This window comes from Marmota monax, unplaced genomic scaffold (genome assembly GCF_021218885.2).
Source record: "Marmota monax isolate L192 unplaced genomic scaffold, Marmota_monax_Labrador192_F-V1.1 WCK01_AAM20220418_F8-fsc00004, whole genome shotgun sequence".
Lineage (NCBI taxonomy): Eukaryota > Metazoa > Chordata > Mammalia > Rodentia > Sciuridae > Marmota > Marmota monax.
The window spans coordinates 10,946,731-10,970,823 of record NW_026692881.1 but is presented as its reverse complement, the minus strand read 5'-3'; the positions used below and the strand labels follow the sequence as shown (position 1 = coordinate 10,970,823).

The 24,093-nt window shown below is 35.4% G+C and overlaps 1 protein-coding gene across 1 annotated transcript in view; it reads left to right on the top strand.

Annotated features, from left to right (window-relative positions):
* Nucleotides 1-10,132: 10,132 nt before the first annotated feature.
* Nucleotides 10,133-24,093, top strand: part of Noc3l (NOC3 like DNA replication regulator) — a 30,542-nt gene continuing 16,581 nt past the window's right edge. The window contains exons 1-10 of the mRNA XM_046450475.2: nucleotides 10,133-10,273; nucleotides 11,293-11,500; nucleotides 13,727-13,859; nucleotides 15,359-15,516; nucleotides 16,249-16,305; nucleotides 17,365-17,495; nucleotides 19,358-19,519; nucleotides 19,717-19,810; nucleotides 21,052-21,227; nucleotides 21,613-21,741. Coding sequence (XP_046306431.1) covers nucleotides 10,265-10,273; nucleotides 11,293-11,500; nucleotides 13,727-13,859; nucleotides 15,359-15,516; nucleotides 16,249-16,305; nucleotides 17,365-17,495; nucleotides 19,358-19,519; nucleotides 19,717-19,810; nucleotides 21,052-21,227; nucleotides 21,613-21,741 — 1,257 coding nt within the window. The 5' untranslated portion in view covers nucleotides 10,133-10,264. The remainder of the gene's footprint in view (nucleotides 10,274-11,292; nucleotides 11,501-13,726; nucleotides 13,860-15,358; nucleotides 15,517-16,248; nucleotides 16,306-17,364; nucleotides 17,496-19,357; nucleotides 19,520-19,716; nucleotides 19,811-21,051; nucleotides 21,228-21,612; nucleotides 21,742-24,093) is intronic.

The window sequence follows — 24,093 nt, the reverse complement described above, 5'->3', positions numbered from 1 at the left end:
TAATATCTTCAGGTGTCTGTAGTCCTGATCAACACCCAGACTGGAATCTCCAGAATCAGAACAAGCCCGCTAAGCCACTCCTAAAGTCCATTCCCACAGAAACTATATGAAATAATAAATGTTTATTATTCTTTTAAGTTGCTAAGTTTTAGAGTAGTTAATTAAGTATCGTATCAAGAAATAACTCATTCAGGGCTGAGGTTGTGCCTCGGTGGTAGAGCACTTGCCTCGCATGTGTGAGGCGCTGAGTTTGATCCTCAGCATCAACTTTAAAATAAATAAATAAATAAATAAATAAAGTTAAAAAAAGAAACAAGGGGCTGGGATTGTGGCTCAGCGGTAGAGCCTACCACTGTGAGGCCCTGGGTTCAATCCTCAGCATCACATAAAAATTAATTAATCATCACATAAAAATTAATTAATTAAAGATATTGTATCCAACTACAACTAAAAAATAAAAATAAAAAAATGACTCATTCACTTACTGGAACTGATACACTATATCATTAGGTCAATTTGAAAGCCTATCACTTTTTTTCCACTTCCCCAAACTGCCAAATTCCTTTTATTATCATTATTTAAAAGTCCTAAAAAGGATAATTAAAAGTCTTTTTTCCCCAATGAGCTCAAGAAAGAAATTTCAAAGGGACACATCTTTATCTTTTTTCTGGTGTGAATGTTGGAAGATACATTTTTGATCATCCAGACCTCTCATCCAACTCATGTTACCCACTGATACTACTTATGTATCCATTTATTTGCTCAAATGGTTTAAAATACAATAACAGCATCTCTTAGAAAATGAAGGAAAGCAATCAGAAGCATAAATTTCACCCAAGCATGTTTTTGGAATAGACTGTGGATAAATCCACAAACAGAAATATTTCTAAACTTTTTTTTGTTGTTATTTGTATGGGTTTGTTTTCAGTAATGGGGATTGAACCTAGGGACCCTCTACCACTGAGCCACATCCCCAATCCTTCTTATTTTTTCTTGTGAGACAGGGTCTCCTACTAAGTTGTCCAGGTTGACCTCAAAGTTGCAATCACCCTGCCGAGCCTCCAGAGTCACTGGGATTATAGGTATATGCCACTATGCCAACATATTTCCAAAACTGTAACCAGAAGAAGGACTTGCACTTTGGTGATGAATGGAGTAAAGAATACAATAGAATAAGCAGGGTGGTGTTGTAGGAGGTGTGAGAGTAATACACATGATACCTTAGATGTTTCATTCTCTGGTCTTTTTCCTGCTCAGCTATGCTTCCCAGCAACTTTAGAATAGAGACCCTAGAGACAATACATCCTTGTTTCACAGAGCTTCTTTCACAGAGAGCTCCTAGCAGAGTCTGGTACAGAGAGGAGAGTGAGGAACTTGTGCTGCCCAAGGGACTATCAGTAACTGTACATGACTTTGTGCATGGAATCTACTTCCCCTTCCCTAGGGATTTTGAAAGGCAATGAATAAATAAAGAATGGCTCTGAATCACCAATGAAAATAAACAAAAAGGAAAGGTCATGACTTACTTGAACTTATCAGCAAGAATCTTAAATGGAAAAGAACACATATCACAACATTAGAAGAACCCCTCTTTAATTTTCTCCTGATTATAACATTGTAGATTAGGAAAAAGGCATTAGGTATTTGATCCCTTGTGCTGAAAAACTACTCCCACTAGTGGGACTGGCATCTGGTTACATTTCCCACCTGGTGTAAACACAGACTTTGCTATAGTATATCCAGTCGTCTGAATCTTAATTAAATGAGAAATAATTAAATGAAGCTAATATTTATCTTATAAAATTATTAGCGATAAAATGAAATAATTTACACTTAGTTTGGAAACATAAAAAGTGCTTACATACTGGTAGTTATCATAGACTGGGGTCTCCTGTATTTGACCCTGAGTCAGGTTTAATTGTACCCCACCCAAAAAAGATACAGTAGTCCTCATTTAGCTGAAGTTTCTTTCTCTAGTTCAGTCAGACAGTGTACACTCATAGAATTTTTATTAAAGTATATGGTTATACTTGTTTCATTGTATTATTAGTTATTATTAATCTCTTACTTTGCCTAATTTATAGATTAATCTTTATCATAGCTATGTCTGTATATGAAAAAACAGAGTATAGGTATGGTTCAGTTCAGTCATGAGTCTCGAAACATATCCCCTGTGGATAAGTGGGGGGGCTATTGTTTGTTAAAATCCTAAGCCCAGGTATTTATGAATACAACCTTATTTAGAAATAGGGTCTTAAGCTGGGCATGCTGGTGCATATGGGTAATCCCAGCAACTGGGAGGCTGAGGCAGGAGGATACCAAATTTGAGGCCAGCTTCAGCAACTTACTGAGGCCCTAATCAATTTAGCAATATCCTGTCTCAAAATAAAAAATGAAAAGGGGGCTGGGATTGTGGCTCAGCAGTGGGGCATTCACCAGGCACGTGTGAGGCCCTGGGCTCAATACTCACCACCAAAAATAAATAAAATATATTAAAAAAATGAAAAGGGCTGGGGATTTAGCTGAGTGGTAAAGCACTTCTGGGTTTAACCACCCCGCAAGACACACACACAAATAAAAAAAAAAAGAAAAAAAGAAAAAATATAAGGGGCCCGGTTTGTGGCTCAGTGGTAAAGCGCTTGCCCAGCATGCATGAGGCACTGAGTTCAATCCCTGTACCACATGAAAATAAACAAATAAAATAAAGGTATTGTGTCAATCTATAACTAAAAAATTTTTTTAAAAAAAGAAAAAGAAATAGGGTCTTTGCAGATATACTCAAGTTAAGATGCAATCATTAGAGCAGACCCTTAATCCAATATCATTAGTGGTCCTATAAGAAAAAATAGCTACATGAAGGCACAGAGACATAGGAAGAATGCTGTATAAAGATGGAGGTCTAGACTAGAAGGATGCATTCATGAGCCAAAGAATGCTGAGGACTGCTAGCTGTCACTAGAAGTGAAAACAGAAGTGAGAAACAGGTTCTCCCTCAGAGCCCTAAAAAGGAGAGAGTTCTTCCAATAACTTGTTCTTAGACTTGGTCTCCAGAACCGTACAAGAAAACATTTCTATTATTTTAAGCTACTCAATATATAGTATTTTGTTATGGCATCCATAGGGAATTTATATATGTGTATATATATATATATATATATATATATATATATATATATATATATATACACGTGTGTGTGTATATATATATATGCCGCAGTCTGGCTGGGCACAAATCACGAGCCACCACACAGCTTGTAGATTCAAATGGCTCCCAGCATATATACATACATACATATATGTATATATATATATATATATATATATATATATATATATATGGCATATGTACATATATACACAGACACACACACAAATATACATACACATACATATATATGGGCTTGAGTGCAGGTGGTTTATTTTGAGGTGAGTCCAGGAACCACGGATTGCAGAGTGGAGAAGTGAGACTGGGAAGAGAAGGATGCTAATGGTGTGATGATGAGCAGGCTGCCTCTGCAGGTGAGACTCAATCTTTTTATGAGCCTTTGGGAGATGATGTAGTAAAATCCTCAAGAGTTTTTCTACCTCCAAGGAGCACTGTCACTGGTATAATTATTGGTGTATTTGTTTTCTATGGATGCTATCACAAGATACCAGAAACTTATAGCTTAAAACAGAAATTTACTCTTTCACAGTTTTAGGGGCCAGAAGTCTGAAATCAATATCAGTGAGCCAAACTTAAGGAGAGAGTTTATTCCTTGTTTCTTCCCACTTCTGGTGGCTGCTGGCATTCCTGGATTTGTGTTTATACCACCCCAATCTCTGCCTCTGTGGTCACACCACCTTCTGTTCTGTGTGAAATATCCCCCTTCCTGACTCTTATATGGACACGTGTGATTGCTCACCTAACCTCCCTACCTCAACATCCTCGACTTAATCACATTTTTGTCCATGTACATAAGCTTCCATGAATTTTGGCTTCATAGCTTTTAAAGATGTTTTTCATCCTACCACAATTATCATATTTATTCTTCATTTTCTTTTTGTTGTTGGTTGAAAGCTTTTTTCACAGATGGAAATTTTGACACTTCTGTCCTGCCATCTAGAGGTGCAGAAAAGTTTTAAGTGAAAATTTGTAAATGCTTACAGGTAACATTTTTGGCATGCATAGAATTGAAAGTACTGAAGGGCTGTAGATGAAACACCAGCAACATTTACTATATCATTATTTTATTTTTATTATTTTGTCTTTTGGTTAAAAATTAATTTTAGCCAGACGTGGTGATGTGTACCTGTAATCCTATCAACTTGGGAGGCTGAGGCAGGAGGACCACAAGTTCGAGGTCAGCCTAGCAACTTAGTAAGACCCTATCTCAAAATAAAAAGCAAAAAGGGTTAGGGATATAGCTCAGTGGTAGAGCATCCCTGAGTTCAATCTCTAGTATCATAAAAAAAATGTTAAATCTTTTTAAATTTAATAATAAATTATTATTCTTAACTATTTTAATTTCCTGAGGGAACAAAATACAATCTATTTGCATTACATTTGTGACCTTGCTAAGAAGATATTATCCTATCTAAACTTTGTCCTTTCTGCAGGCTCCATTTAAGTATACATTTCTCTACTATTTTCTCTAAAGCAGTTTTCCTTTATCTTTTAGCACCCATGGGATCTCTTCTATTATTCTCTACTTGGTTATGCAAAATTAACTTTCTCAATTCTATTATATTTTCTCAACTGTTTTTAATGTTGTCAAATATAAGAGACCATGACATATATATTTTCAAATTCTGGATGTTGAGATTTTGGAGATTTACATTTATAATATCATATCATTTAATAATTTTTCATAAGACAAATAAAATATCTACTTTGAGTCTACTATGGGCTTTTAGTTTCTCTAAGGTCATCAGTCATTAGGAGGAAGACCAAAGGTATAAATAATCTCTTAGGAACAGATATACTGGATTGGAATCCAATTCCAATCAAATAATCAGACACAGATATATTCTCCACTTCTAAACATTTCTGTAAGGACACTCAGTGGATGATGACAAGATCATAAAAATTCACATTTTATGATATCACAAATGAGATAATCAGCACCTCTTGGAAATGATATCTCTCTTTATAGTTGGAGATTTCTTTTTTTTCTTGCTGTTGTTTTAAATTATAACAAAAATAGCAAAGCTATTATAAAAATTAGGATAAATGTCCATTGGTGTGCATAGAACAGACAGCTGGAATGTACACAAATATAGGATAGACAGATAAGAAATCTGAAGAAAAATAATCTGATCAGTTGATCAGTACAGCTTACTTTCTATAGCATCTTGCCCTAATATCTTGTTTTGTCTGAAATTTTTATATCTAATGCAATTTTAGTCAGCTATTTAGTATTTGTTAGTTCACCCATTTTTACATCAGTATAACTATGATGTGCTATATCTTGAGATTCTAAATAAATTCTATATTTTGTTTCTTTTTCCCCTTTGGCTTGATGAATTTCATTTATTTATTTATTTATTTATTTGTTCTAATTAGTTATACAATAGTTGGTGATTACTACTGAGTAGTTCCTTGATAGCCATACAGCTGGCTTCTAGACCTCTGATAACAGGCCCCAAATTAATAAGTAGATTATATTATAAATCACTACAAGACTGACATCTCAAAAGTACTTTTGAGTAAAAAGTACTTTTTTATGTACTTTTATGGATATAAAAGACTCTTTTATGTCCAAGATTGATGACAGTAATGCCAAGGTAACTTTAAGTTATACTTAAATATTACCCCTAATGATTTCTTAATCCTCTGATGATTAGATTTCTTTCTTTTTCTTTTCTTTTGGTACTGGGGATTAATCCCAGAGTTTTGCCCATGCCAGGCAAGCATTCTACCACTGAGCTACATGCCCAACTCCTTTTACATTTTATTTTGAGACAAGGTCTAAGTTGCCCAGGGTGGCTTTGAATTTGCCATCCTCCTGCCTCAGCCTTCAGAGTTGCTGGGATTATAGGAATGAGCCACTGTGCCCCTGGGTGAGGGTGAGATTTTTTTACCTATTGCACTTTCTCAAAGGTCTGAACAGAGTCTAGACTCTTTCCCTCTCCAAAATCTTAGGAGAAACAGAAAGAGGTCTGAGCATCATTAAGCACTTTAACATATGGGAGGATTGTATATTGCCCAACTCTAGGGGTACCACTCATTATTTATTTGTAGAAATATTTTTTTTTGTTTGTCTGAGGTGGTGTTTTTACTTTTGCCTATAAATTATCTTGAGGAAATGGAAACTTTTCCTAATTTCCACAAGGTCTTCTTTGGATAAGCTGTAGGGGAGCCTGCAGACTCTTTTATGTCCAAGATTGCTGACAGTAATGACATTTTTTTAAAAAAATAATTTTTTTAGTTGTAGACAGATACAATACCTTCACTTATTTTTATGTGGTACTGAGGATTGAACCCAGAACTTCACATGCTTTAGGCAAGTGCTCTACCACTGAGCCATAACCCCAGCCTAGACATTTTTTTTTTCTAATTTGGGATACTGAGAGGAGGTGGTCTTCTTCTGTCATAAATGGTTATTACATGTGGCAAACATTCAAATAGACCTATGTTACAACCTATATAAATTGTCCTGTGGAAATAGAACATCTAAAGCCTTACTGTATTACGTCATCTCAGTAGCAGTTTTGAAACCTGTTTGTTTATAGAAAACAGAAAAATTATAATACGGTGAGTGGACTGGGCAGGGTGGTATATGCCTGTAATTCCAGCAACCTGGGAGACTGAGGCAGGATGATTCCAAGTTCAAAGCCAGCCTCAGCAACTTAGTGAGGCCCTAAGCAACTTAATGAGACCCTGTCTCTAAACAAGAAATAAGAAGGGCTGGGATATGGCTCAGTGGTTAAGTACCTCTGGATTTACTCCCTGGTATCAAACCAAACCAAACCAAACCAACCAACAAACAAAAAAACCCCAAAATATGGTGAATGGCCAAGAAAGCCATGGCTTGTTTCCAAAGATCTCTGGAATATTGGGATTCTAGTTGTAGATAACTAAATGAAATAGAGAAGGTTGGAAGTACAAATAAAAAAACAGTTCAATTTTGAATGTGGTAATTTGAAGTTCCATGATTATCACGTGGAAATGTCCAAGAGGCAGGTGACTACAAAACCAAATGAAGCTTGGAGGAGAGATATGGGCTGGATAAAATCTCTTTGCAATCCATAGGTGGATGAGATCATGCTAGAAGAGCAAGTAGAGCAAGAAGAGAAGCAGAAAAGTGGGCCAAGTGTAGAACCCTGAGCATCTTCTATATTGAAGAGACATAAGGAGGAAGAAACAGAGGTAGGAGGAGAGCCCAGGGAAGAAGCTGTTAGGAGAGCCAAGGGAGTCAACATTCTAATGTGAGAAAGGAGAAATGTGTAGCATCAAGTGCAGCAGAGGGATCCACTGAGGCTAAGAAAAGGGAGGAATGATGTAATTCATGTACACTTAGAAAAAACCCACAACAATTTGGAGGTTTTGGGTGACCCGAATGAGATCAGTCTCTATGGAATGTTATGGGTAGGGCCAGATGGGTTCTTAAAAAAAAAAAAAAAAAAAAAAAAAAAAAAATATATATATATATATATATATATATATATATATATACACACACACACACACACACACATATATATTTTAGTTATTGATGGATCTTTATTTTATCATTTATTTACATGTGGTGCTGAGACTTGAACGAACCCAGTGCCTCACACATGCTAGGCAAGTGCTGTACCACTGAGCCACAACCCCAGCCTCAGATGGGTTCTTAACCTCCCAAAATGACTCACAAGAATCTATAGAAAACCTGTAATACTAGTTTAGGATAGCCCAGTGACCCCCACTAATCTGTATCTAGAAAAGCTCTGAAGGATCCAAGAGGATGCAAAGTACAAACTAGGCTTAGCAATGCCTTGAGTGAATGGCAGGTGACACAAAGATGAACAGAATTGAGAAACCATTAAGATTACAATAACAGGACTCACATAAACTCCCATTTTAAAGTTTATTTTCAAACAATAAGCTACTCAGATTCAAGACAGGAGAGATTTAGTTTGGCAACAAATGCTTAAGAATGATCCAGAGAATTTAGTTGATTATAAACTTTAAGCGGGCCAAGAGTATGACACATTTTCTCAAAAAGTTAGCACAGATGTGGGCTATAACAGAGAAGAGAAAGTTGAGGCACTAGGGAAGTATTAGTTCCTTTTTCTGGAAATAAGGATGAACAAGAAAGGAGGAATACAAAACAACAATTAAAAGTTTATTAGAGGGGCTGGGGATGTGGCTCAAGTGATAGCGCGCTCGCCTGGCATGCGTGTGGCCCAGGTTCGATCCTCTGCACCACATACAAACAAAGATGTTGTGTCCACCAAAAACTAGAAAAAAAAATATATTAAAAAATTCTCTCTCTCTCTCACTCTCTTTAAAAAAAAGAGCTTAAAAAAGTTTATTAGAAAAAAGTGAGATTTGAATATGTTTATAGGCTAAGGGGAAGGCTTTACTAGGAAAAGGACAAGGTAAAGAATAGGAGAGAGGGGCTGGGGTTGTGACTCAGTGGTAGGGCGCTTGCCTAGCATGCATGAAGCACCAGGTTTGATCCCCAGCACCACCTAAATCAATCAATCAATCAATCAATCAATTAAATAAAGATACTATGTCCATCTACAACTAAAAAAAATATTAAAACAACAACAACAACAAAAGAATACTGGAGAGAAGGGATAATTAATGATACAAGAGTCTGAAGAAGCTGGGAGGAGTTGGTTTTGAACTGGTTTGAGGATGCCTCATTCTTGGAGAGGCTAGAAGGAAGCTGAAAAGATGGGAGTGACCTCAGATATGCTGAAAGTTTGGGAAGGAATTCAGGCACTTGGGAAGAACACAGGCTGATGTTTTTAATTTGTTTGATGAAGTAATACTCCAGAGAGACAGGCTCTGCTGTTTCTGAGACAGGGTGTGGAAAGAGAGAGCAAGTGGGAAGTTGGAGGGAGGTAGAAAGAAGAATGCTAGATAGAAGGGGATTCTTGGTCTGAAGTGGGATCCAGAAATGGGCAGGTTTCTTTTCAGTTTTCCTAAGGCCTACACCATCCACAGCCTCAGAACTCTTTTGACCCTCTACTGGATTTTCTCACCTGGTAAGGACTGTGAGGCCACTGCTGGGGTTTCAGGGCTGTGCTCAGTGACTTGGGAGGCTGAGACAGGAGGATCTTGAGTTCAAAGCCAGTCTCAGCAATGGTGAGGGGCTAAGCAACTCAGTGAGACCCTGTCACTAAATAAAATACAAAATGGGGCTGGGGATGTAGTTCAGTGGTCACGTGCCCCTGAGTTCAATCCCCGGTACTCGCTCCCACTCCCCTCCCCCAAGATCATATGCCTTTTTTTTTTTTTTAAACAACCTGGAGTAGAATTCTCAAATTTATCCAGGGGAAAAAAGTGGGAGACAAGCATTTGAAAAACCTATTCTTATTTTTGCAATGCATAAAACTTCCAGTAAAGATTAATGACTTTGGCAGAATGACTAAGTATATAAAATTTATCCAAAGGTAATATTTGTAAAATATCGAAGTGCAGATAGGTCTCACCAATTAGGTCTTTATCACATAAATGGCTAAAATTAAAGCAAAGTATATTTTAAAATAAAACTTCAAGAATCATAGACCTTTGAGAGAGCTGATGAGAAATTCATTGTCCCACAAAGACGCCCGGAGTCCCCGTGGAAAAGCGGGCAATATACGCAGGGAAAGAGCTTTTTTCCTCTGCCCTCAAGACTTTCCGGAGAAAAGAAGATTACGAAAATCAGGGTCTATAACAGGATATTAAAATCAACGCGAAGAGAGGCGCAAAATACAGACCAGTGATTGAAAAAGCCAAGTCTTCAAGACTTTTAAAGAAACTGGTCGAGAGTCAAAGAATCAATCCAAGAAATTTGCAGAGGTCGCACTCCTACCATGGCTCGGCGCCGCCCGCGGCTCGCGGGGGCTTGTGCGCGCGCACGCCGGGCGCCTCCACCAGTCACCACTAGACGGCGCACTCTCTAGCCTGCCTACGGAAATCCCGCCTCTCATTTCCGGCGGCGAGGGATGGGGCGGAGTTGGAGGCCGCTTCCTGCTCAGGGAGTGTTTCAGCTTCAGCACGTGTGTGATTCCTCCGTGTTGCTGGATTACCTTTATCTCGGGTGAATTTGTGGGGTCCGGACTCCTTTCAGGCCTAAGCATGAAGGCGGTAAGTGTTCCTAAGAGCCGAGTTCTCGCAACTTAAGGGCCACTGTAACTGACAGTCGGTGCCTGGTTTACCTTTTCGGTGGGGGTAAACCCACCGAATAGGGGGCGGTGGCTTAGATCCGCCTCCGAGCTCTATGCACTGTCAGCTTCCCGGGTTCGTCGTCTCCCGCTGTGCGCGTGCAGGGCTTCAGGAATCCCCGACGAGTTAAGCGCTGAATCTGGCATCCATAAGGTGTCAGATTTGGAAGGGTTTTTCTGAACCATGTTAGTCGAACCCTTTAGCTAAAGGTGAGAAGCATGGTCCAGACCTCAGGGAGTGTATGGTCTGAGTTACACTCAGACGAGTCCGTCTCACCCTTAAACGGTAAACAAATAGGAAGTCAGGTGGTTTGCCTTAATTCAGAGATTGAATTACGCTTGGATTTGGATTTCTGAAGGATGGGTCACCTGCAAGAGTGATGGAATGCAAAGACAGTTTTGCCCTCCTCAGTTTAGGGGGGTCTTTTGCAAGTTGCATAACCTCTTTGGGCCTAGGTAAATCTTCATCGGTGATGTGAGGCTAACAGCAATCACTATTTAAGCTGTTGTAGGTAATTTGTTAGAGCAGTTTGCAAATGATAAAACAGCATATAAATATCAGTTTTTATTGTTAAAACAATAACGCGGGCCATTGTATTGCTCTGTGTTAAACAACTGGTATTAAATCTAAGGTCCTGAATAATTGTCTACCATGAGATCAACAATTCTTAATCGTTTTTGGATCTTAGACTCTTGGAGTAACTGTAGTCACAGTTCTGGTTACTGGAGAACCCTTTGGAATAACCAATACTTCAGTGTCATTCTGTAGGATTACTGGCATAGTTTGTTATCAGGCTTTATGTGCAAGATGTATGGCTGTGTGACATTAAAATCATGGGATTGATTTGGTGAAATTTAGCATCAATTCTCTTTAACCTGATATAAAAATAAAATAATTTAAATTTGTCAGTGTATTGTCTTCCTTCTATTATTGTGTTCTAGAGACGAAATAAAAAACAGGTCCCAAGCTTTCGCAAGTTGCTAAAAACTAGTAAAGTCAAACTTGAAAACAAGTTAAAAAACAAGCAACATAAGCAACAAAGCACTCTCAAGAAGTACAGGAAGGAACAGAGAAAATTAAGGCAAGCTGTAAAAGATGCTGTGTCTAAGAAACCCATTCCACTGGAGGACCCAAAGAGAAGACGACCAGGTAATTGTGAAAGCATTTATGAGCCCTAGTTTTCATTGATTATTCTGAAATATTCTTCATGGAATGAACTTTACTTTCTAGTAGCTACTCTTGTACTCAGATCTTCCAAAGAGTAGGTAAGGATAATATAGTTCTGTATATATGATCACAGTCACATTTCAATGCAGTCTTCATTGTGAGAAACAGCTACTTTTTGCTTGCAGTTTGTCTCAAAAGCAGATCTGAATATACAGTACTTGTGAAAACAGGCTCAGAGTAGCTATATAAATAAATGTTGGGCAGTGTGTCAATGCTACCACTTTCCCATTCCCTGAACTTGGCTAAGGTGAAAAGATTGTTTTTCTTTGGCACATTCTGTGTGTGTGTTGCTGGGTTTGAACCAGGGCCTTGTACATTCTAGTCAAGTGCTCTATTTCTGAGCTGTGTCCTCAGTTCACTCTGCATTTTTCAAAGTGTTGCCAAGATACATTTCCTTTTCTAAACTTCTGGCATTTTTTCACTTTTAAACTTGGAGTGAATTTGAGCTCTAATTGTCTGGGTTATTTTCAAGAACTTCATTACTCAAAACAGGAAAAGAATACAGTAATTTTGAGTCAGGCTGTTTCTGCAACTTCACTGGTACTTTTAGGGTATTCAAAAAATATCCTAAACTATTCTCCCCACATCCATCTCATTCTCTTAATCCTGACGTAGTTTGATCCCTTGGCAACACATTAGTGTGTTATGTACAAGGCCATTTGACTGGAAGTCAAGAAACTTGGGCTTTTATCTTGATTTTGTTACTTACAAGCTGTATGGACTTGGTCACTTAATCTCCAAATGCTTTATCTGTAAACAATGAATTGGGTGAGTTAGGTTTAGGTACTTTTAAAGATTTCCTCTAAGTTTTACACTTTAAAAAGCATAATGTCCTAATAGTTTTAATAAATAAAAGCAATGTCTTCATTATTATAGTTCAACATCTAAGCAAAGTCTGTCAGACAGATCTGAGAGTATAAGGAAACGATGAAAGCAAAGGCTGTTGTGGGAAATTGGAGGAATTTTTAGCTTATGACTTCTCATTTCTCATTAAAGTAGGAAATTGGGTCCTCTGATGATTACAAAGTGAGATAGATGATGGGGTTAGAAGTGTGATGGTAAATAGAAAAATCCTCTACAGAAGAGAGAAAGCTGACCAAGAAAATGCACCCATTGCTGCTATGTTTGAGAAATGGAATTTTCATTTACAGTAGATTATAGTGCCACTCTGTGCAGGGTTTACATTTATATGAAAATATTTACCAGTCTTATTGCTATCAGGAAGAATTTTAAGTTCTCTTAAGCATTAAGATTGTCTTGCTTATATTTGAAACACTAGCTCTTACAGTGATCTCTGGTATTTAGTTGGTGTGCTTCCCCCTGCTCTCTTTTTCTTTCTCTCTCATAAAAAAGAGAAAGATGGAAAAAGAGAGCAAAGGACAGAGAAGTTAGAATGATATATAGTTTGGGTTTTGTGAGATGTGAGGATCTTAGTGATTGAGAATATTGGCATGAGAGTGGTTGAAGTGATACCATGTAATCTAGGTAAGGGACTGAAGACGGAACACATGGGTAGAAAGTGGAGTATTTGAAGAATTGAAGGTCTACATTTAGTTAATGAAGAAGTGCATTGGGAGTATCTGAGAGCTGGAACCCTGAAAGTTTGTGTTCAAAGTGGGGTGAGCACCAGGATTTGGGACATGGCACTTGGAGAGATTAGCTGAAGTGGAATGGAAGTGAAAGTCATGGGAGATGAGAAGGAGCTAAGAGAGTGACATTGGTTCTTTTTTTTTTTTTTTTAATATTTTTAGTTGTAATTGAACATATCCTTATTTTATATATTTATTTATTTTATGTGGTGCTGAAAATTGAACCCAGTGCCTCACACATGCTAGGCAAGTGCTCTACCTCTGAGCCACGACCTCAGCCCTGACATTGGTTCTTAACTGCCCTGAGAGACATTTATTTTTTGGTGGTTACTATGACCTGGGAATGCTGTTGACACTGAGATTGAGGAGTCAAGAGATGCTAGCGTTTTTCCTAGCTCAGGGTACCCCAGTACAATAAAGAATTGTCATGTTCAAGATGTCGATGGTGCTCCCGTTAGAAACACTGGGCCAAAGTTTAGAAAAAAATAAGCTTTTCTTGTTGTGAACCTCAAAGTGTAGAGTTTACATCTCTAATAATTGTTTTTTATTTTTTGTATAGTTAAAAGGATTGAGAAAGAAGAGGAGGAAGAAGAGGAAGCACTTCCTTTAGATATGTTGGATGAAGATGACTTACAGTTAATGAAGGATTTAGGACAAAGAGCATCTTTTCTAACAAGAGATCTTTCTTCTAGGTAGTATTTCATTTGGGTTATAGTCATTCACATGTTACAAACTTGGTTCTTAATGTTACATAGGTGGTTACTTCAAAGATATTCACACCTGAGCAGAATCTTTACAAAGAGACAACTCCGGTTTCAGTTTTATTTCCTAAATAAAGAAGTGTATATGAACTACAAGCTGACTTTATTTAATGTACATCTATTTCTTTTGAGTCTGAATTGTGAAGTGTAGTGAATGGAGGAAGAATGCTATTTTTTCCCTGAGGCACTGACAGAATAGTCTTGAGTTTGTGGCCATCGTCTCACTAATCCTTATTATATTGTAAGGTAGGTGTTATGCCCATTTCCAGAGGGAAAACTGCTGCTTCCCCATAATCACAGAGAACGGATCTGGATTAACACTTGATCTTTCAATTCCAAAGTCTGTGTAATGTTCCGAAAGGTTTTGGGGAAAAAAAATAGAGCATAATGTCATTCTTGGCTCTGTGGAATGTTGTTCTTTCACCTTTATTTTGCATCTAAAGGGAAAACTAGTGTAGTTGAGTCTCTGTGGTAAACACTTCATACAGTCTATTTATTCAGTTGATGTTTGAGTGCTTGCTGTGTGCCAGGCATTGGTCTTAGTGCCAGCACCTCTGCTTCTATTGATAGTTACATATGAATAGACTTGCTTATTTTTTTGCATACCTGACCATTGGACAACATGGCTGTGAAGTGCACGGGTCCACTTACATATGTATTTTCTTTTTGAGATTTGTGATGGTTTGAAAAAAACTTGCAGAAGAACCATGAGCCTAGAAATATTGAAAAAATTAAAAAGACATGAGTGCATAAAATATTGAGATAATAGTCTGTTTTGTCATTTACGTTGTAAAATATACACAAACATTATAAAAAGTTTACCAGAATTTCCATAAACACTTGGAGCCCATTCATGGCTTTATTTTTAGTTGACTCAACATTAAATCATAAATGCATAAAATTAACTGAAGTACATACTGTATTACTGTGGTAATTTTGTAGCCACTTTGTGTTATTCTAATGTGTGTTATCAACTTTCTTTTATCAGCAAGCTATTAGTAGTTTATTTTTTTTGGCAGTCAAAAGTTACACTGGGAGTTTGGGATTGGGGATATAGCTCAGTGGTAGAGTGCTTGCCTAGCATGCAAGAGACCCTGGGTTCAATCCCTAGCACTAAAAATAAATACATAAATAAATAAATAAATAAATAAAAATTGGGATTTTTTTTTTTTTTTAAACTAGTTGGGGGGAGGCTGGTATTCCTAACCACTGCATTGTCAAGAGTCAATAATACTTTGATGGGCTGGGGCTCAGTGGTAGAATGCTTACCTCTTGGGTTTGATCCTCAGCACCACAAAAAACAAATAAACAAGATAAAAGATATTGTGTCCATCTATAATTAAAAATAAAAGAGTCCATAGTACTTTGAAAATGATAGGTCTAGGTACATTTTAAAATGCATTAAAACAAAATGATGTTTTTTCCTATAGTGAACCAGTTCACGTCAAGAAACGAAAGCATGAGCATATCATAGACAAATATGAAAAAATACCAAGAACTCTGCAAACTGCACCTGAGAAGGAACTGATTCACTTGCTTCCTATCAAAGATAAAAGTGGCATAATCCCACAGACAAGGGAGAAGCCAGGTGAGTCTAAACAGCTTGTGTTTTAAACTTTTTTTTTTTTTTAGTATTTTAGTTGGACACAACACCTTTATTTATTTATTTTTATGTGGTGCTGAGGATCAGACCCAGCACCTCGCACATGCTAGGTGAGCGCTGTACCGCTGAGTCACAACCCCAGCCCCATGGTGTTTTAAACTTTTAACTCCTCACAAATACCATGACATTTTTTTCATTTACAATTTAATTTTATTTTGGCTTTTATTCATCTACAAAATAAGGTTAGCTTTAGTTAGTCACATAGCAGCCTTGATGATTTGGCCAGAAATACAGGTGGCTATCTCAGGTATCTCTTGTATTGTGAGTACACCTGAAGCTACAAGGTTTGGGTAATTTTCTTTTCAAAGAGTTTGTTTTGCCAAATTTTGTTTAAAAAATGTGAACACATTAACTGTCTTTGATTAGCCTTTTTTTTTTTTTAAATGTATCTTTGTGTGTGTGTGTGTGGAAAAAACATAAGACAGAAATCAAAGATGTGAAGTTTCATGATTTATCACAAAGCACATAGCCATAAAACTACCTTTCAGGAAAGAAATAGACACTACCAGAATCCAGAAACATTTTTTTGTGCTCCCCTCAATCACTAATTGCTCCCTCCCTATAAAAGTAATTACTGTCCTGAGTTTTATGGTAATTATTTCCTTGCTTTTCTTTACATATATTATCACAATTTTAGTATGTATATTTTCCACATAGATACTGATAGTAACAAAGATGAAGAGGATCAAGAAGAAGAGATGGAACTTGAGGAAGGTAATGGAATGCATCTTTACAATTACTAAATTATTAATTAGTCATTACATTTTTTACATAATAAAAATATGAGTTAATTTTAAGTAAAATCTAGAATATACATTTTGAAGTATTGCTCATTTAAAGATCATTTTGAACTTTTCACATTTGCAAAATCTCACCTTGTAGAATTTGACATTTTGTTGTTTTTTTATTATGGAAAAATTTACACAATTATGTATTTGTAGAGTCAAGGTGCACATAAGGAGTTTTGTTAATTATTACTGTTCTCTATTTTAATTGTAACAGAAGAAATTACAAATATTTTTTAATATTTTAGCTTTAAATTGCAAAAATGATTCTGGGATATGAAGTCATTTTTGTTGGTTCTCAGAACAATTATACTTTGTATATGTCTGTTTTAGATTATTGAACTATAGCTATAACAGTTTTAACTAATCAGAGTTAAACTGAAAGTACAGATTTTATTGTTAGAAACTGTACTCATTTAAAATTTGTGTCAGCAAGTTGGTTAAATTTTACTTTGACTTATATCTTATTAATAGTGTAAATGCGATTATACATTAACTTGTTAACTTGTCAAGCTTATCACAAATTATGTTTGTTTAAGTTTATTACATCTAGTTCTTTGAATTTGTTAAATTGGACTGTTTTGTTTAATTCAAAGTACTACATAGAGTTGGAAACAAAGGATAATATTCTGTACTTAAAAAAGACTAAATCAGATTGCCTCCTTTCTTTAGTTAATATAAATTATTGTGGAGTTATTAGCATAGTGGATAAGAATATGAGCTGTAGAATCAAATTGCCAGGGTTTGAATCCCATTTCTGTCAGGTTTATGGAATTAGCTAACTTACTTTTTGTCCCTATGCCTGAATTTTCTTATGTAAAAACGGTCTAATAATACTACCGGTCAACATAATTACTGAGAGGATGCTATATGATAATAAGTACAAAATCCTTTGTTATCATCATTATTAGTATCAGAAATTATTTTATTGAGTTTCTTGGATAGTAAATAAAGGCATACTTAAGAGGGAAAATCAAATCTGTTTCAGAGATCATTGAAGATCCTATTCCAGAGATGACCAGAGAAGAACATTTGATTGAGAGAAAGAAGAAACTACAGGAGAAGAAATTACATATTGCAACTTTGGCATCTGCCATACTGTCAGATCCAGAAAGCAATGTAGGTAGTATTAATTTCTTTAGGCTCTTCATAGTAGATATGGCACAAATATGTGATATATTAAGATTCTCTTGTTGCCTACAAACATGCACGAAAAGGAAAATAAATATCTAAACATAGTACATGGATTAGAAAGAAAGTAGGCAAAATCTTTGCTTGATCCTACTGTTGAACTTAATTTCCTTTGTAATCTTAGAAAAGTCACTTAAACTCTTATTATTTTCCTCAGCTCCAAATGAAGATATTGGACTTGTTGTGGTAACTGTGAAAGTTACACAATTAATTGTATTAGGGAGGAGGAACCTACTTGGAAATTTGCTTGTCTGACCTATAGGGTTTTAATAAGAACATGCTACAGAGAAGACAGTAAATTAGTTCATGAATATTTGTAAGTGGAAAATGTTTAGTGAAGTACAGTCACAGTTGTAATGAGTTTTCACTGGGTGTTATGGATAGTGGTAAAATAATTATAGTTATAACATGTGAACCTAAGAAACCTGGGGTTTAGTGTTGGCCCTGCTAAGTAATATTTGTGAGATTTTGGGTAAGTTATTTTATTCATGACTCACTTTCTTCATCTCTAAAAATAAGATAGTATCTACTTCAAAACTTTGTTGAGTATTAAGAAAATATATATGATGTCATATAAAATGATATTATTATTATTATATTGGAATCTCCAGCATCTTACTAATAGATTATTTACCTTTATGGGTAAAAATTAATTTGGGTATGCTTTGGAGCAGTACTTATCTTTTTCTAATAAAGAGAGGGGAACATCTGGAGGAGAATCAGGAAGGGGGAGTTAGAATATTTCTCACCTATATTACCTGGTTTAATCATTACAAAACCATAGGATAAGATTTGTTTTCTTTTTTTATATTTTTTGTTGTTGATGCACCTTTATTTTGTTCATTTATATGTGGTGCTGAGAATCGAACCCAGTGCCTCACACATGCCAGGCAAGCGCTCTACCACAGAGCCACAGCCACAGCCCAAGATTTGTTGATCTGATTTTATAATTGAAGAGTTGAACCTTAAAAAACTCAGATGATTTTTTTTTTTTTCCCTAGGTTTTAACAGCTACCAGATTAGAATCCAGGTCTTTAACCCATGGAACTGTATGCTCATTTTACACAATTTAAAGATAGCGAATAAGTATTATATTTTCTACTCCCTACTGTAGTAAACATTGTTAACTTTCAAGATATCACTCCTATAGGCGAAAGTAGTTCATTAAAACAAACATATTAATTGAAACCAAGTTTTTGTTTCTTTATTACATCATATAAATTATATTTGTATGCATCTTATTGATATTATGTGGTTAGCTAGATGCATTTAGTTTTCAGTTGTTCATGGACCCTTATTTATTTATTTATTTATTTATATGTGATGCTTAGAATTGAACACAGAGTCTCACACATGCCAGGCAAGTGTTCTACCACTGAGCCACAACCCCAGCCCCCTATGTTTAATTCTTGATTATTATATGTGATTAATATATATTTGATTGGCATATGTAACATTTTAGTGCTCCAAAAAGTTTTCAGGAAAATAGGATACAGGTTTCAAGAAAACTCAAAAAAGAATTTCTAAAATAGGTAAATTAATAAATTGCAGCTATTTTTTGTAATCTCTTTCTTTTTCTAACTGCTTTTATGACAAAAATGTCATTACCTTGTAACTTTAGTGATGTATCTCATCTTGGTAAGGTACACAGTGTCTGAAGTTTGATATGGCTTGGCTTGAGAGTCAACAGGTGAATTCCATTTATTGCGTGAGGCATAAGTCTGTTTTCTTTTTTGTTCAGAATTGTTTTGCTGTGAAATCTCTAGCCTCATGAGTTATTTCTTTAACAGATTAAAAAACTGAAAGAATTACGTTCCATGCTCATGGAACAGGATCCTGATGTGGCTGTTACTGTTCGGAAGCTGGTGGTAGTTTCTCTGATGGAGCTATTTAAGGACATTACTCCTTCATATAAAATTCGGCCCTTAACAGAAGCAGAAAAATCTACCAAGGTAAAGCTAGATATAATTACTGTATAAAATAAGTGAAAATTTGGAGAGTTAGAGATGGGAGAAATAGGAATTATCTTATTTATTTATATCCTCCCACCCCCGGCACTGGGCATATGCAAGGCACTCATTTTATGTGCTAATTTTTGAATTTTAGTATTCTGATTTTAAAAAATAATTGATCCTTTTGGTCTTTTCAGATCCGCAAAGAAACCCAAAAGTTACGAGAATTTGAAGAGGGCCTGGTTAGCCAGTATAAATTTTATTTGGAAAATCTGGAGCAAATGGTTAAAGGTATATTAAATAGATCCTAAAAGTATATAAAATGCATAACCTTGATCATGAAGGTGAACTCTTTGTTCTCTGTTGTGTAGTGAGAGGCAGGTGTATAGTGTATGTTGAAGAGCAGTGTCTAGAGTCAGACTCCTTGGGTTCAGCCTGACTTTACCACTTAGTATCTATTTTTTGAGTAAGTTTTTAATCTTTCTTTGCTTCAATTTTCCTATCTATGAAGTGGAAATAATAATAGAAGTTGCCTTAAAGAATTATTGTGAGAAGTAATAGAATTTATAAATTTATAATGCTTAGAACTATGTCTATCAGTCTAAGTGCTATATTTTATTAGCTACTAGAGTTAATATTATTGCTATGGTCCTTTAGAAATAGTTGTGTATGTTTGTTGAAATTTAAACAGTTGGGGTTTATTCTACCGTTGGTTTTTATTTGGAAACAATAATCAGAGAAGAAAGATATCGTGAAATGGATGTGGATGCCTTATAAGTTGTTGAGGATTTTAAACTATTCTATCAACCCTTCTTTTTTCTCTTCAGGAAAGGAAGGGCATAGGAAAAATTGGGTTTTGAGTAGAGAAGAGATTTACTTGCCTAAATCAGTTGCTTTTATTTGATTTAGTGTTCTTTTTAGTTTTAAGCCTAAAGATCACCCAGCTACTATCAGTTGGAGCAGGATTGCTGAATCCTTTTGGTTTGATGAGGGCATGAAGGTGGTGGAGGATAGTGGAGTGGTTGTGGCTAGCATGGATTTTGCATCATGCTTTGGTGTCCCAACTGGAACTAACTTAACTTTATGTTGACCAGCACTGTACAATAGAAATATAACATGAACTACATGTCATTAAAAAAAAAAGTTAGCCACACTGAATAAATAAATAAAAGGCAATGAAACTAATTTTAGTAGTAAATTATATATGTATCTAAATTATTGTTTTGATATATGAATGATTTTAAAAATTAATGAGATGTTTTACATTCTCATCTTTTTTATCCTAAGTTCAGAATCAAGTATATTTTATATTTACAGCAAATCTGAGCATTTCAAAGGCTCAGTTGCCACATATTAGTACTGTCTGAATTGACAACATGCAGGTGTAGACATTTTCTAAGCAGAATGAAGCACCATGAAGTCTTTTTAGTTTTTTAGACTGTGATCACATATATATATATTTATTGTAAAAGAAATCCAGTTTAAGTTTTGACCAATGAATAAGTAAGTAACTACATTTATCTTTTAATTAGATTGGAAACAAAGGAAGCTAAAGAAAAGTAATGTAGTTTCCTTAAAGGCATATAAAGGACTGGCTGAAGTGGCTGTGAAGAGCTTATGTGAGCTGTTGGTGACACTACCTCATTTTAATTTTCACAATAACATCATTGTATTGATTGTTCCTCTCATGAATGACACGTCAAAATCAGTGAGTTGCTTTAAATGATTTTTGCTATTATTCTTAACAGAACATTATAGTCCGTGAGATTTATTTTCCCCAAAAAATTGTTTTGGAGCAATTATTTATTGTTAAACTAGTATCAATTTTTTAAGTACTATCTCTTTAAGAAAATTATTAGAACTAAGTTTAGTGGAGTGATTCCCAACAGGAGGCAGTTTTGCCCTCTAGGGAACACTAGGCAGTGTCTAGAGATATTCTCAGGACTGTGGTGGTGGGGGAGTATGTATTACTACTGGTAAAGCTTAGGGAGATTTTATAGCTCCAATGTGCAGCATAGTCCTGTCACAACAAAGAAAATACCAGTAGTGCCCAGGTTGAAAACACTGGTTTAGTGTAACATTTTATTTTTCAGATATCTGAAATGTGTTGTGAGGCAGTAAAGAAGCTCTTTAAACAAGATAAATTAGGCCAAGCTTCTCTTGGTGTAGTTAAAGTGATTTCTGGTTTTGTGAAAGGCAGAAATTATGAAGTTAGGCCAGAGGTAAGCCTTTCTTTTCTTACTTTGCATTTTATTTGTTTTTAAATTATACAGTTTATTTTAATTGTTCTGAAGAATATTTATTTTATTTATTTATTAGTGGTGCTGGGGATCTACCATTGTGCTAAACCACTAGCCTAAGGAATTTATATACTTCTATAAAGCATTAAAAGTACTTAAAATAATGTAAGCACTATTAACATCTGGTATGTATGTTGTTCTAGGTAGTTTTCTTTGCAGATATATGCTTGCTTATATTTTAAAATAAAAAGTGAGCTTATACTATGAACAGATTTTAGAGCTATTTTTATTTTGTATATTGTGAATTTATGTGTAAGGCTCTCATGTTTTTGGTAATGATAGCCATAATATTCCATCATATGAATAGTGAGTCCCCTACTTATTTTTTTTTTCGACAACTGAGTTGTGTCTGTATTTTTGCTGTTAAAGCCAGTGTTGAAGAAAATATTTTGACCATATGATTTTTATTTTTCATATCATATGAGAATTCTGTGAATGGAATTTCTGAAGTGTAGATACTGGATCCATCATTCCTCACATTTAAAAAACTTGAGAGAGAATGCCAGATTGTCATATTGTCTTCCAAAACATTTTATCACTTAGGTCCTAACTGTCTGCCCAGTACTGAATGTTACTATTTTTTTTTTTAATATGTTTTAGTTGTCAATGGACTTTTATTTTATTTACTTATATGCAGTGCTGAGAATCGAACCCAGTGCTTCATGCATGCTAGGCAAGCACTCTGTCACTGAGCCACAACCTCAGCCCCTAAATGTTACTATTTAATCTTTGTTAGTAGAGTAGGTGAAAAGTTGTATATATTGCATGTATATTTATTTGTACATTTTTATTACTAAGGCTTTGCTTTCATTTGTACATTTATTACTCATTTGAATTTGTTTGCATGTTTGTATTTGGCAGCTTTTCTCTTCTAGGAGTTATCTTTCTTAATGACTTGTGGTAATTCTTTCAACAGTTATTCATTTCAATAAATACCTGTCATGTGCCAGGCACTAGTCTAGGACCTGAGGATAACAAAAGAAACACAATTGAGTGTGTGTGTAGTCTATGAGTGTAGATATTAAATATTTGTTACATAAGTTACAAAGTTTTCTTGGTTAAGCAGCCTTTTTAGTTTGCTTTTGTGCTTTACATATGAGGCTATGTTTTGTCATGCATAGAACCATCTCAGTCTCAAGATTTATAGATTCTTGCTGGGCATGGTGGTACACACCTTTAATCCCAGTGACTGAAGAGGATGAGGCAGGAAGATCACAAATTTAAAACCAGCCTCAACAACTTACTGGGGCCCTAAGCAACTTAGTGAGACACTCTGACTTATAAAAAGGTCTGGATTCAATCTCTAGTACCTACCCTCCGCCACCACCAAAAAAAAAAAAAAAATTATAGATTCTTTCCTTCCAGGTTTTTAATTTTTTTATATTTTGTGTTTAAATATTTAAGCTATTTGACCTGTTTTTGTGTAGATATAATATTACATTTAATATATATAATAGTATCAGTTTAACATTGATTTGGCCAATTATTCCAACACTATTTTCCTTTTTCTGCTGATTTGAAATGCAGATGATTTATTAGATACTAAATTCCTACACAAAAAAACTTTATTTGTGGGGACTGTGGTTATAGCGCAGTGGTAGAGTGCTTGCCTAGCATGTGGGAGGCACTGGGTTCAATTCCCTGTACTATAGAAGGAAAGCCAGTCTTTTTATTTTGAGATATGGTCTAACTGATTTGCCTATGCTGGCCTTGAACTTGTGATCCTCCTACATCATCCCAAATAGCTGGGATAACAGGTGTGCTTCATTGTGTCAGGCTTTTATGTTGTTAAGTGAAGTTTTATAGTTTTCTTCATTTGGGTCTTAGATACTTTTATTAAATTTCTTTTTAATTATAAAGTTTGATGGTTAAGTAGATATTTTTTACTCATGTGTTTAAGTTCCCTATTTTATAGTTGTCCTTTGCTATCAAATTCCCTTTGTTTCCTTAAAACTAGATTTCTGCTGAACCACCAAAATGATAACTATAAGGTTTAAGTAAAAGAAAATCTTTAGAATTTTTACTCAGAATTATAAAGTGATCAGTTAATAAGGCTTGTACATGAAACTCAGCTATAGAGAAACTATTCATTTCAGTGTTACTAGAATAAAAAACTACATCCTTTTCGTTGTGGTGGTGGTGCTGGTGCTGGTCATTGAAGCTAGGGCCTTTTGCATGTTAGGTAAACATTTTATCACAGATCTAAATTTCTAGCCCCATAAAAACCACAACCTTTAATTTGAAGTTACTTTTGATTGGTGAATGATATTTTAT